The 13259-nt window shown below is 41.9% G+C and overlaps 1 protein-coding gene across 1 annotated transcript; it reads left to right on the top strand.

The window, feature by feature from the left end:
• The first annotated feature begins 2824 nt into the window (after nt 1-2824).
• On the top strand, nt 2825-11668 carry LOC147868133 (uncharacterized). Its single transcript, XM_087339411.1, has 3 exons — nt 2825-3628; nt 8581-9171; nt 11642-11668. Exons 1-3 carry the CDS (start codon nt 2825-2827, stop codon nt 11666-11668), a joined length of 1422 nt encoding a protein of 473 aa, XP_087195537.1.
• The last annotated feature ends 1591 nt before the right edge of the window (nt 11669-13259 follow it).

The following is a 13259-nucleotide window of genomic DNA, read 5'->3' on the forward strand; positions in this document are numbered from 1 at the left end:
TTTGTGCAGGAAGGATCTACCTATCCAATAATCCTAGGGCAACCATACATTACAGCGGTATGAATGGAGACCAAAGTCCTCGACAATGGTTCTGCCTATGCGAAAATCCGTAGCCAAGATGGACGACGAACTGTACAATTTATGACAGTTCGCCCAAATCATGAGAGGAACAAGCAAGAGCTTCGTGATCATTTAATACCAAAAGACTGTGATGATTTTGATAATCAGGTTTTTGACTAGGACTGTTGCGAGTGAGGGTTGCAATAGTCCCATTATTAAAAGACCCTCATATAGGGCATTACAACATATGAATAAGTCATTTCATGTTTCTGAAAGTGGTGCTATATGTGTGACTAGGATGTATGAATGCAAGAGGAACTTGAAAAAGAATGCTAATCTGTTTCAGCAGGCATTGAAGGATAATGGAGTACTTGAAATGGAAGAGCAGATTGAAAGCGTTATGGAAGAAATTTCTTTTGCAAATACTTTAGAAGAGTTAGAAATGTATTTGAAAGAAGATGATGAGAATGTTAGAAAGATACATGTAAACTCAATTGATATGTATTATGAGATTGATAGGTATAATTGTAAATATGAAGAAGTAGAAAGTTTATGTAATACAAAATACAAAACAATAGATAAAAAGGTCAAACCTGCTGCAGTACCATTACCTATTGGTAGTGAAGAGAAGATGGAGGCAGCAGCAACTGAGCCTATGCTTCGACCAATAGAGAAGATTGGACATCACTTCACTTCGGAGACAATAAATAACTTGAGAATCGGAAGGGGTGAATTTCTTCTGCAATCAGAGATCGCGACTTTCAAAGAAATGATCTTTAGGCATGGGAAAGCGTTCGCATTCAAAGCTGAGGAGATTGGTTGTGTAAATCCAAAGGTGGTGACGCCAATGGTAATATTTACTATCCCTCATATTCCTTGGAATTTTAAACCTATTGCAGTACCGAGAGCTCGATTACCTCAACTGTTGGAGCTGCTGAAGGATAAAGTCAAGATGAAGATTTTAGAGCCTTCAAATGCACCATACTCCAATAGATGGTTCACAGTTCCAAAGAAAGATGGTTCTCTAAGATTCATCCAAGATCTACAACCAGTCAACAAGGTCACAATCCGAAATGCGGGAATCGGACCGATCGTTGATGAATTTGCGGAAGCGTTTGCTGGAAGAGCGATTTACTCTATGGGAGACCTATATTCAGGATACGACCAATTTCAACTAGCAATTGATAGTCGCAATATCACAACAATGAAAACACCAATTGGGTTGGTTCAAATGTGCACTCTACCTCAAGGTGCGACAAATTCAGTTGCTCATATGATGAATGCAATGAACAAGGTTCTACATGAGTACATCCCAAAGGTAACTATGCCATTTTTAGATGATATTCCTATTAAGGGATGCTTAGAAAGAGAGAAAGATGAGACTATGGTTGGAAATGGTTGCAGAAAGTTTGTGATGGATCACATTAATGACTGTGAAAGTATTTTAAATAAGCTTGAGCAGGTACATTTGACACTATCAGGAACAAAGTCTTGCTTTGGGCAAAACGAAGTTCTAATAGTTGGTCATATGTGTGGGTGGTATGGGAGGAAGCCTTCACCGATCAAAATTAATGCAATACAAAATATGAAGGAAGTTTGCGACTCGGTAACAGAGGTGAGAAGATTTTTGGGTGCATGTGTGTTTTATCATATTTGGTTACCACACTTTGCACATGTCTCAGATCCTCTCTACCAACTTTTAAGAAAAGGAAAGAAGTTTATTTGGACTGATGAACATACACAAGTTGTTCAACAGCTGAAAGAAGCATTACTGAAAGCACCAGTTCTTCGCCAACCAGACTACAAAGGTGAAAGACCAATTATAGTAACAGTTGATACTAGCCCAATCGGGATCGGTTGGGTTATCAACCAAGAAGATGAAGACCAACATCGATATGCTATTAGATTTGGAGCAAAGATATTAAATGAAAGACAAAGAAACTATGCACAAGTTAAACGAGAATTGTGGGGTTTGCTTACTGCATTAAAAACAGATAGAGATTACTTGATCGGAGCAGATGTAGTGGTTGAAACAGATTGTTTGCCACTCATTGGAATGATAGCAAGTTGCACGACACCAGATATTGCAATGCTTCGGTGGATTGCATACATCAGAACCATGAACCCAGAATTGCGGCATATAAAGGGAAAAGACAACCCAGTTGCAGATATGCTGTCAAGGGCAAGGTTCATAAATGAAAAGGTGATGCAAACTGAATATAAGAACTGGGCAACTACAAGCCATCAATTTGCTCATCAAGAATCTATTACGCCTCATGATGAGTTTAATGTAAGTATAATGTTCAAAGACACAGAGTATGAAGGTCAATGGTTCGAAATAGGAAATTTTCTAAAGACTCAAGAAGCCAACCCATCATGGTCGAAGAAACAATTAAATGAATTTCGAAGACGAGCATTCAAGTTTTTTTTACATGAAGGGCATTTATGGAGGCGTCCAAAAAGGCCAACCGAAAATCCTCTTCGAGTCATTTGTAAGGATGACATTAAGAGAAAATTAATTAATGAATTCCATGATAGTTTGTGGGCAGGACATAGAGGCATATGGGCGACATTTATGAAGTTGAAAGAAAAGTATTGGTGGCCACATATGTATAAAGATGTAACGAAATTTGTGGAAACCTGTGAGGTTTGCCAGAGGTATTCAACTATCCGGTATCGAGATGAGCTAAAACCAACATATTCATCATCAATGCATTATAAATGGATGGTCGATCTAGTGACAATGCCACTTGGGGAAGGTCAAATGCGATATTTAGTACTAGCAAGAGAAGACCTTACAAACCAAGTAGAAGGAAGACCACTACGACAAAAAACAACTAGAGCTGTATGTAAATTTTTGTTAGAAGATGTAATATGTCGTTATGGGTGTGTTGGTAAAATAATTGCAGATAGAGGAGAACTCGACTCTGATGAAGCTAGAGAATTCTTCAGCCGAATAGGGGTCAAATTATCACTTACAACTGCATATAATCCAGAAGCCAATGGAAAGATTGAAAGAGGACATAGCCCAATAGTTAAGGCGATCGTGAAAAGCTGTAAAGGTAAAATAAGAGATTGGCCACGCATGCTACCTTATGCACTATGGGCGGATCGAACAACTCATAGTTCAGTAACAGGGTACATGCCAGCTGAATTGATACTTGGCCAAAAGCCCATCATGCCGATAGAAGAATCAATTATGTCATGGATATCTATTCCATGGAGAGAAGAGGTGAGCAGAGAAGAATTGCTTGCTTTACGAATTCAACAATTAGAGCGTCGACCTGAAGATATAGAAATAGCAGCCCAACGATTGAAGGAGGCTCGACTAAAGAATAAAATCCGTTTTGATAAAAGTCATAGAATTCGACCTAAGAAAATAGAAGAAGGAGATTGGGTGCTCGTGTATGATAGCAGTTTAGATAATCAACATAGCACCGTCCGCAAGTTCGCTGAAAGATGGTTTGGGCCTTATATAGTAAGAAAAGTATATGATAACTTTACTTATAAGCTTAGTGAATTGGATGGGACACTAATCCTAAACGTGGTAGCTGGAAAGAGGATAAAAGTATTTAAGAAAAGGTTTGAGCTTGAACCTCCTCCAATAGATCAACATGAAGATGAAAGATAGTGGCACATGCCGGAGGATGTGCAGGTCTAGAGGGGGTGGATGTCGTGAAGTACGAAAGCTTCACATTAAAAGTCTACAATAAGATAAATACGTAACTAAAATAACATTTGATAATGTTTTATATAATATTAACAACACATATGATAATATTATATATATGTAAAAAAAAAATATATATATATATATAGATAAATATATTATATTACACGAACAAGAGAGGACTTGAACCAATAACCCCACCCTATGACTCTCAAACCTTACCATTTACTCTATACTAGTAATATACATAAAATAAAGCATACTTTATATATACTTTATATTACATAAAGGATTTGCTTCATGATATAAAAATAAAGTTGTATGTTGTATTCAATAGCATTTTGAGACTCGAACCCACAACCTCATACACCAAAGTTGACACACCTACCATTAGGATAGGCCCTTTCTCTTTAAGATTATGTTTTCATGTTTATTCTTATTGCATATATTGTTTCATACATAAAAGCTCAAATGAGCGAGATGTTTATCATGCATCACATGTAATGCATGAACGCCAAATGGCGATCATGCATCACATGCATTTCATGCACTACATGCATGATTTGTACCCTCCAATGCATCATATGCATGGGGGCACCTATTTAAATGGTGAAAGAGAAGATCAAAGGGGAGATATGTATGAGATATCAATCAAATTATGTACTTCATAAGAGATACCATAAAAATAGAGAAAGAAGGGAAGAAGTTTAACATAAACGTGGAGCTCTAGCTTGGCGGTCGTGGTGGTCAACTCTCAACAAGAGGGAGGCGGTTCGAGCCTTATCTTCATCAAAATATTGAAGTGAAGATTGTAGTGGTCTACGATCAAGAAAGAGAAGAGCGATTACCTTGCATCACAAAGTTCGGAGGTTCAACGACGTGCACAATCATTTTGTAACTCTTTCATCAAATAATTATAAATCTCTTTTATTGCTTCAAATATCATTCTATATCCTATCTTGTCATATCTTGTTGATCACTATTTATCTATCTCTACTCTTTCGTCTCTTCCGTCCATAATCCCAGTGATTCCTTCCTCACTTTCACGATATCTTTTGTCTACGCAACGCTACGCTTCTAGGCGAGCCACGCCACGACACCGGAATATATTCCCCAAAGATCTCTGTAATTGTTCGTTGAAATGTTGTTGGCGTCGTCTTTTGCCCGAACATCATGACGACTGCCACATAGACTCCCCAGTCCGTGACAAATGTCGTCTTCTCTTGGTCGTCGGGATGCATGCGTACCTGGTTATACCCACTGAAGCCATCTAAAAAACTGTACATCTCATGTCCTGCGACGACGTCTAGTACACTATCTGTGAATGGTAACGGGAATGCGTCCATAATGGTTACGACGTTTAATTTTCGGTAATCCACGCATACCCGTATTTTGTCATTTTTCTTTGGAACGACTACTATCGGACTTAACCATGTGGCTTGTTTAACTGGTCGTATGAATCCTGTTTTTAGGAGTTTGTGAATTTCTTCTTTCACGCGAGTCGCGTAGTTCGGGTTCATGCGGTAGCGGCGCTGCTGGACGGGTTTTGCGTCGGTTGCTAAATTGATCTTATGTTGGTAGAACTTGGGATCTAACCCCTTCATGTCTTTGTGAGCCCAAGCGAACACATCTTTATACTTCTTGAGTAGTGCGATCATCGTGTTTCTCTGGTCCGGCCTTAATTCCTTTGCGATGGAGAGGAAACGGGGTTCTGACTCTGTACCCACGTTTACTTCTTCCAGGGCGGAGGCGGTGACTTGTCGTGAAATTTCCATTTCCCTTTCGAATGCCACTTGTGCTCTGCTAAGTTCCAATATGGACTCCAGGTTTGGTTCGTAAGCCTCGTCGTGGAGAATAGTGGTCGTGGCATATTCTGTCGCGGTTGCGATGACGTCGATTTCGAACAGCGGAATGATCTGAGGGTGCTCATCTAGGTATGCCTCTAATTCTGCATCCTCCACCCCAGCCAACATATTTATATCTTCTACTTATAATGGTGTGATACCCTTGGGTTGTGGCGTGCTTCCTTCCGTAGGTACGCGAACCTTAGTGCGTCCATGTCGGAAACTGATACACTTGTGTTGCCAACTCTGCTTGATATTTGCTGCCCGAAGCCACGGTCTGCCCAGAAGCACTGGCTACGCCCCTAGGGCGGCCAAGGTGAGGACGAATGCCGAGATGTCGAAGCAGTGTCCGCCCACGATAATGCCTATCTTGCGAATTAGCCCCAATGGTCGTACTGAGTGGGTATTTGCCATTCGGAGCTAGAATGGGCAAGCCTCCCAATCTAAAATGCCTAACTGCTTGCAAGTATTCACGCTAATTACATTAACGCTTGAGCCGCCATCGCTTACGCATCCAAGAATTTCCTATCCGTGTTATATCAATGTAATAGTCGGGTTGTGGTGATCCACTACAGGCGGTCCGTCGCTAACGTCTGTCAGGTTTGTAGTGACGCTCACCCCGGGTATGCCCGTCACCCATTCTTCCATGGTTTGGCGGAAGCGTGGGACTAGCTGCAACAGCTTCTCCATGGTTAACGTTATCTAGTAGCCTGCTAATGCCTGCCAAATGGGGTCCGGGATCGGTCCTTCGTCCTCCGCTCGCTCCATCATATTCGCAAACTCCTTCCGCATGTGCTCTGTATTGGTCGCGTTTGCTTTTTCCACCCATGCATGGGCTTGTCATCGTATCTCATATTGCGCGGCCCAATCAGCCATTTTTGTTTGTCGGCGTGTCATGACTTTCTGCACTTCCGTCATAATCATATTGACGACGGGCCCCTTGCCCTTGCGTGTTGGGCATTGCGTGCCATAATGTCCAGGTTGCTGACAAACAAAATAATGGATGCTTGATTCGCCCTTCTCGGTTCCTGGTGGTGTTTGTCGATCCCCTGGTGCGACTTGCTCCTCACGGTCCGGCCTCGTTTGTCGGAACGCACGCGGTGGTTGTTGTTGGTCCCAACGTGGTTCTTGGTGTCGCTCATCTCCCGAGCTTTCATCATATCACCGGTGGTCTCGATATTGTCGCAGCTTCCCACGATAACCATTGAAGCTGCCATGCTTGTTTGTCGGCCAGTGATTCTCATAGCGTCGGCCCCCTTTAGCATAACTCGGAGGTCCACGGTAATCCTCATCCTCTGGTTCTTCTTCCTCGAAATCGTTATGATTCCGGCGATTCCAGTGGTGTCGGTCGTCACGTGGGTTGCGATCCACATACCGTGGTCGGTCTTCTTGCCTCCTTTGTTTAGTACGGCATGGGGGACGTTGTGTGTCCATGCTGCGTACTGTGGGAGCGGCTCTATTCAACATATTGTATTCCAATTGGTCGACTGTGTGAGCCTTCGAGTGGCAGATTGGGGAGTGGATTCGCATGTTGCAATCCACTGCGGAATGCCCCGAGTTCAAGCAAATCGTGCACTGGATTGCTTGACGAAACTATCGTTCCTCGTCCTAGGGTAACGCTTGTCGTAAGGAGGACATAGAAAACCTTTCCTCCTCCTCGTCCAACTCGAGCTGTAACGCTTGTTCAATGACCATATTTGTTGTTTCCCCTTTCACGCTATTGTTGTTGAGCGTTGTCCGTATGGGTCGGCGTAATGCTGCTACAAATGTCTCTCGAGCCTCATCCTCCGCGGGGCTCCATTCTAGTTTCCGCCGTAAATTTTGGAAACGTAAGCTGAAGTCTGCGATCGTCTCGGTCGGCAGTTGCTTAATCGTGTAGAACTGTCCGAGGATTTCGCGTTGTGGAACCCTCCGATGGAAGAACCGCAAGAAAGCGGACTGCAGCTGATCGAAGGTCGTGATTGTTGGCAAATCCATCTGTGAATGCCAAAATGTCGCTCGCCCATCCAATGTTAACCCGAACTCCGCCATTTTCGACTGGTGCGCTACCACCACCGAAAGGCTCTGTGCCATGTGGTTCGCATTCCAGACATTGAGGAACATGCGAATATGGGTTGCGGCGTTGATTTCGTCGTTAAAGCGGGGATAGGCAGAGGCCATGCTAGGGGCTACGGCGGGTCGGGAAAGACCACAATGTTTTTGTGGTGAGCGTGCTCCCCGCGTATCGTCGAGGTATTTGGAGAGCGAAGAATCACCTTTGTAAGCTTTTGTCGTGCGTGTTCCTTTGCCTGGCGTGTCACGGACCTTGTGATTGGCCGGTCTTGTCGTGTTGGTTCTCTAGGGCGTCTGCGGCTAAACATCCATTCGCCGTTGTTCGTCTGTGAGAAGACACACATCACCGGGCGTGCCAAAAGTGTTACCAATTAGGAACACGGTCTGCGGCCAGTCCTTCGACCTAGACCTCCAAGTGATTGTGAAACAACGAATGGTGGCGTCTGTGCATAATACGTAGGGGAATGTTCCCCGTAACCTAGCAACATATAAGGGAGACGGCTACAACCGACTCCTTATCAGTGGTTACACGCTCACGTTCTTACACTCTCAGGTATTCCAGACACACAATAGATTAGTCGTCGCTATACACAGATTTTTAGAGAAGATAGAATTCTATTACGATACGCTTCTTTACATTCCAAAATTACACGCTACCTCTATCAGAGGTTTTCTGCCCTTTATATACGCAGGGTCTTTTTAGTCGTGCACGCTTCCTGCGTGACCTGTTACATGCATTATGATCTTATATTATTTCTTATTCCTACGCTCTTGTCCGTCGGTTACTATTCCGGCGGACAACACGGAGTCCCACCCAAGATGGCTTGTCTTCCAGAGGAGAGGGTCATGAACTCCATCTTGCGGGCATGGTGTCACGTACGACATCATTTGGTCAAGCACACGCCGGAGACACTAATCGAGTGGTGTAGACAACCATTATTTTGGAACCCTCAGGTGCGAACAAGTGAGAACATGATGTTAGGTCAGCTTAAGGGCCTAGCATGGGGAAAGCTGGCGCAAACAGGGCTTCACTATTTAGATGATTGGAGAGGCACAGTGGCTTTAGGAGGAGCCCAAGAGGTCCCATTCCCTCCCCTCAAGGGAGCCATGAAAATGCGGAGATTGATAGTTGAGGCAGTTGACAGGTTTTCAATGGGGGAGGTGAGAGAAGATGCTTGGTTCGGTCTCTTTGATGAGGCTGTAAGGGTTAAGGCGCTAAAGGGCGTGAGCGGATCGGGAAGAGATAGGGTTTTTGGGGAGAGTCAGAGTAGGGGCTCTTGGCACCCAATCCGCGTGGTGGTGCAGGTTGGTAACATCTGGAAAACAGACCCAGATGTTGCTAAGGTGAAACCCCATTGGAAGTTATGGGTATATGGTTGTCGTCCCCTCTTTGAACTAGAATGGGACCCAAGGGATTTCAGGTGGAAACATGATGGCAGACTTCGCCATTTCTTCGAGTACAACACTAAACTGGGTCAGACTTTTCAACTGCAGCTAGATGGCCCCTTACGCAATAGCTGGCGTACATTGGGCATCCCTGATGAGGTGCTCATTACCTTTTGGAAGGGTCTCTGGCATCTCCACTCGCCAGAAAAGATAAAGTTTTTTTGGTGGCAAATCGGTCATAATGTGGTTCCTATTGGCGAATGGTTAGGTAAACGTGGCGGCCCACTTTGCCATTCACCTACTGAGACTTTGAGGCGTTGTCTGCGGGATTGCCCTCACGCTCAAAAGGTATGGGATAGAGTGACTCACCTCCTTGCGGCATGTGAAGTGGAAGGAATAGCATCGTGGAGTGTTGCGGCATGGCTTGATCACTCCGTTGATATGTGGATGGACACCTTCAATGCGGATAGTTTGTGCTACGTATGCATGAGAGGCAAAATTGCCAAGATTCGATTTGAGAGAGGCTTGCAGTACGCATCCCCTAGGTTCCCGGACATTTGGATGTGGATCGCGGGATTCACCCTGTGGTATGTATGGAAAGCGCGTTGCCTAAAGGTCTTCCAAGATCTAGTGCAGCCCCCGGAGGAAGTGATCATGGACATATGGTTTGCGCTTATTAGTTGCCTACGAGGGCAATTGGACGAGGTTTGCAGCCATTCCACTGACGTGGGTACTGCCCGTTTGCACTTTTGGCAAAAATGGCGGAACACGCCTATGGTGATGATGGGAACTCTTGTTCCTTATACGCAATGCTCGGCCACAACCGAGCTTAGAATCATACACAGAAAAAATGGGAAATAAAAGCACAACACGAAGAAGAGGAGAGTACACAGGATGTTTACGTGGAAAACCCAGAGAGGGAAAAAACCACGGCAGCCCACAGGCTGCAAACTATCACTATGTTAGAATGTACAACAGTGAGTTCACGGAGGCAACGACCTCGTGCTCACGATCTTCACCACAGGCGGCGGTTACAACAGAGGCAACGTCCTCTTTCTCTCTCTCTCTCTCTGTGTGTACACAGTTACGCGCTCTCACTTTTCTTGCACCAACAAGAAAAATGACAACAACTAAAAGTTTGCCCTAAGTCATATTTATACTAATATGACTTTTCGGCTATTTACAAATATAGCCTCGATGGACTCTCAGAAACGTATTTACGAATATGTCTCTTCATCCGGTGAGCATTCCTCACCGGGTCTGCACCATCCGGCTCTCCGTAGCCGGGTACTCTTCATCCGGTTCTCACCGGGTCTGCACCATCTGGCTCTCCGAAGCCGGGTACTCCTCATCCGGTTCCCATCCGGAGGGACCTGTCTCCCAACAGGTGACACAAGGAGGAAGTGGCCCGAGGTGGAACTACTAGCACCCATGCTGGATGTTTCCGGCTCACTTACCACCCTCCCTTCGTTGTCAACCCCAAGAGTTGTCTCGTATTAGCCATCACTGAAGGGCGCCTTTTTAGTTGTAGGTACTTACATTAAGTAGTCAGTCCGAAAGGCGATGTAACTAGTCTCATTTTCTTGAACTTGATTGGAGGGAGATTCCCCGATCTATGTTTAAGCCTCCTTGTACAGTCTCTTTGTAATAATCCTTCCTAGCTAATGGGAAAGTAGCTTCATTTTGGGGGAAAAAAAAATCAATACCTTTACTAATTGATTTATGTTATGCCAAACCTTGATTCATAGATCATACACTTGGTCCGGTTTCGGTTTGGTTTGGTTTTAACAATTTGAAACCACAGTCTAAATGGTTTAATGTTTTTTTAATATTTTTTTTAACAACCTTTTCATTTTTTATAAAAACTCCTTCATTAGTTATAAAATTTTATAAATGAGACTATTATGTACAAATCCCTGTAGGGACGCGATAGTTCCATCTTATGTGGATGCCCACTGACTCAAGAAAGGGAGAGGACGACCATTGTTGGATGAAGGCTATTCGTTGTCTTTCGACTCCATCGGAGCCGCCCTTGAGGCCATCATATTGGCTCTTTAGAGTGGCTACAATTTCACTCCATATCTCTTGCAGTAACCTTGTTGGATGCGCAGTTTGATTGGAGAAGACTCGTCTATACCGTTGTTTCCATTTTTTAAGACTAATTCTCATATTTTAGGAAAAATCTTTAAATTTTGAACTAATAAAAAAAATTGAAATTTTGAATTTTAACCTAAGTTGAAAACCAAAACCGAACCACGAAACCGCGGTTTTAACAGTTTAATGGTAAAACAGTTTGGATTTTTACTTAACAATTCCGTTTAAATGGTTTAGGTTTAACGGTTTTGTGGTTCTGTTTGGTTTGGTTCAAGTTTCAAAACTTTTAAACGGTTCGGTTTTGACAATCTTGAACCGAACCGAACCGTTGCTTGTTCTTAGTTTGCTATATGGAATAAACTTCTACTCATCCGAGGGCGTATCTTTTTGTCAAAAAATAAATAAATAAATAATCTTCTACTCATCAAGGTAAAAGGGCCTACAACAATATTGAGTTCTAGTAGAATATCATCCAATGGGCCCAAAAGCTCAAAAGTATTTAGTGAGTGTCTTTGTTGTGAAAATTTTGGTGCAGGGTGTTATTGGCATAATAAGGTTGTGAATCATGGAACTTTTTTATCATTATAATTCACTTCTGAGCAACACACATTAGACAAATCCAACCTTTAAATGTTTGTGTGTATTATAATATAGTAGTTTTAGGATTAATTATGTTAATGGGTGAGTGTTGGAGTGGTATATATAGTTTTCATTTACAACTTATATTTAGTGGTATACCTCTTTCTCTATTTGGTCTTATAGGGCATTTTGGCCTCTTAAAAGACGTTAATATATCTTTCATTCTTTCAATGAGGCTTGACTTGTATCATGTGAGAAATAAAACATAGTTCTTCACAAGATGCTCTAGTGGTAAATCTTGTTTAGGCTGATCACCATTCATTGGCATGTAGATATGTCTTCAAATGGGTTGTTTAATAGTGGTCAAGGGGGAATTGCAACAACCACTTCTCCTTGATCATGTCTGATGATTCAAATACAACATTTAATTGGCATGCAAATTATCCTTTATGATCACATATCGATGATCAAGTTGTTGGTTCCACAACTAATTTGAGTTGGGTGACTATTTTGAATAGAAAAGTGTACTCATGTGTCTTTGTTATTTTAATAAACTAATCGTAGTTAAAAAAAGGCTTTATCAATATCTTTGTCGAAAGTGTCAAATAAAGTCTTCTGAATGTAGTGTTAAATATGTCTATAAATCATTGTCGATTTGCATCTTATAATGGTGAGCATGATCGTGAAATTTATCTTCATATAATGCAGTATTATATTCAATGCTTTCTTTGGTACTTACTAAAAAATTTCCCACCTAAAAGACTAAGCCCATTTATGCATCTAAGATTTCAATATATTGATGTATATTTTTTGGAAACAAAATTATATATATATATATATGTTGATGTATAAGGATAAACTTCAATTAATGATATTGCTAATTGCAAATGATATCTTGTGTTAAATATCGTAGAATGTTTTACCTTACATGTATGTTCAACCAACAAAAAGGAAAAAGGAACATTTGATTTCTTAATATCTCATGCAATCATTTTTTTTCATGTATCCAAAGTTATTTAAGCTTGTCCTTTGAAAAGGATACTACATTTGTGTTAAGAAATGCCTTGAGGCTATAGATGAAATTATGTAGTATCCTTTTCAATACTACATTTGTGTTAAGAAATGCCTTGAGGCTATAGATGAAATTATGTACATATAGGTAATTGCCCCTACTTCTAAACAAAGGCTAAGTTCTAGTGATCGGATTAACTGAAAAACCACTCCACCTTATCATCTAATGAACTACAAAATATACCATTGTCCCATATGGATGAAACCTTTCAGAGTCATTTTTTATGTTATTCAAAGAACCTCTTAGATTATCCACAATCTCTATCCAAATTCCGATAATTGTTTGAGTAGACCTTTCTGGTCACATTTTGAAATACCTTCAAGCACCTGGCCTTCCACATATACAAAATTATTATACTACTTATCAATTGCCATATTTAAGTTTTACTGTTTGCTATTTGTGGATTTTGAGGTATATTTGTTACTTAAGCATGTAAAGAAGGCAATATCTCATTTCAAAGAAATAGCAGAAAAAAACTCTTTTTGTTGATTTACAACTACCA

The sequence above is a fragment of the Azolla caroliniana genome, unplaced genomic scaffold (assembly GCF_043228905.1).
Source record: "Azolla caroliniana isolate FFs.n. ecotype wild unplaced genomic scaffold, voAzoCaro1.0.p SCAF_1, whole genome shotgun sequence".
Lineage (NCBI taxonomy): Eukaryota > Viridiplantae > Streptophyta > Polypodiopsida > Salviniales > Salviniaceae > Azolla > Azolla caroliniana.

Coding starts and splice junctions, on each gene's coding strand:
- LOC147868133 (XM_087339411.1), top strand. CDS start 2,825: ATGCGATATTTAGTACTAGCAAGAGAAGACCTTACAAACCAAGTAGAA. Junction 3,629..8,580: donor TAGCTGGAAAGAGGATAAAA/GTATTTAAGAAA, acceptor TGGAACCCTCAG/GTGCGAACAAGTGAGAACAT. Junction 9,172..11,641: donor CATTGGGCATCCCTGATGAG/GTGCTCATTACC, acceptor ATTTTGGTGCAG/GGTGTTATTGGCATAATAAG.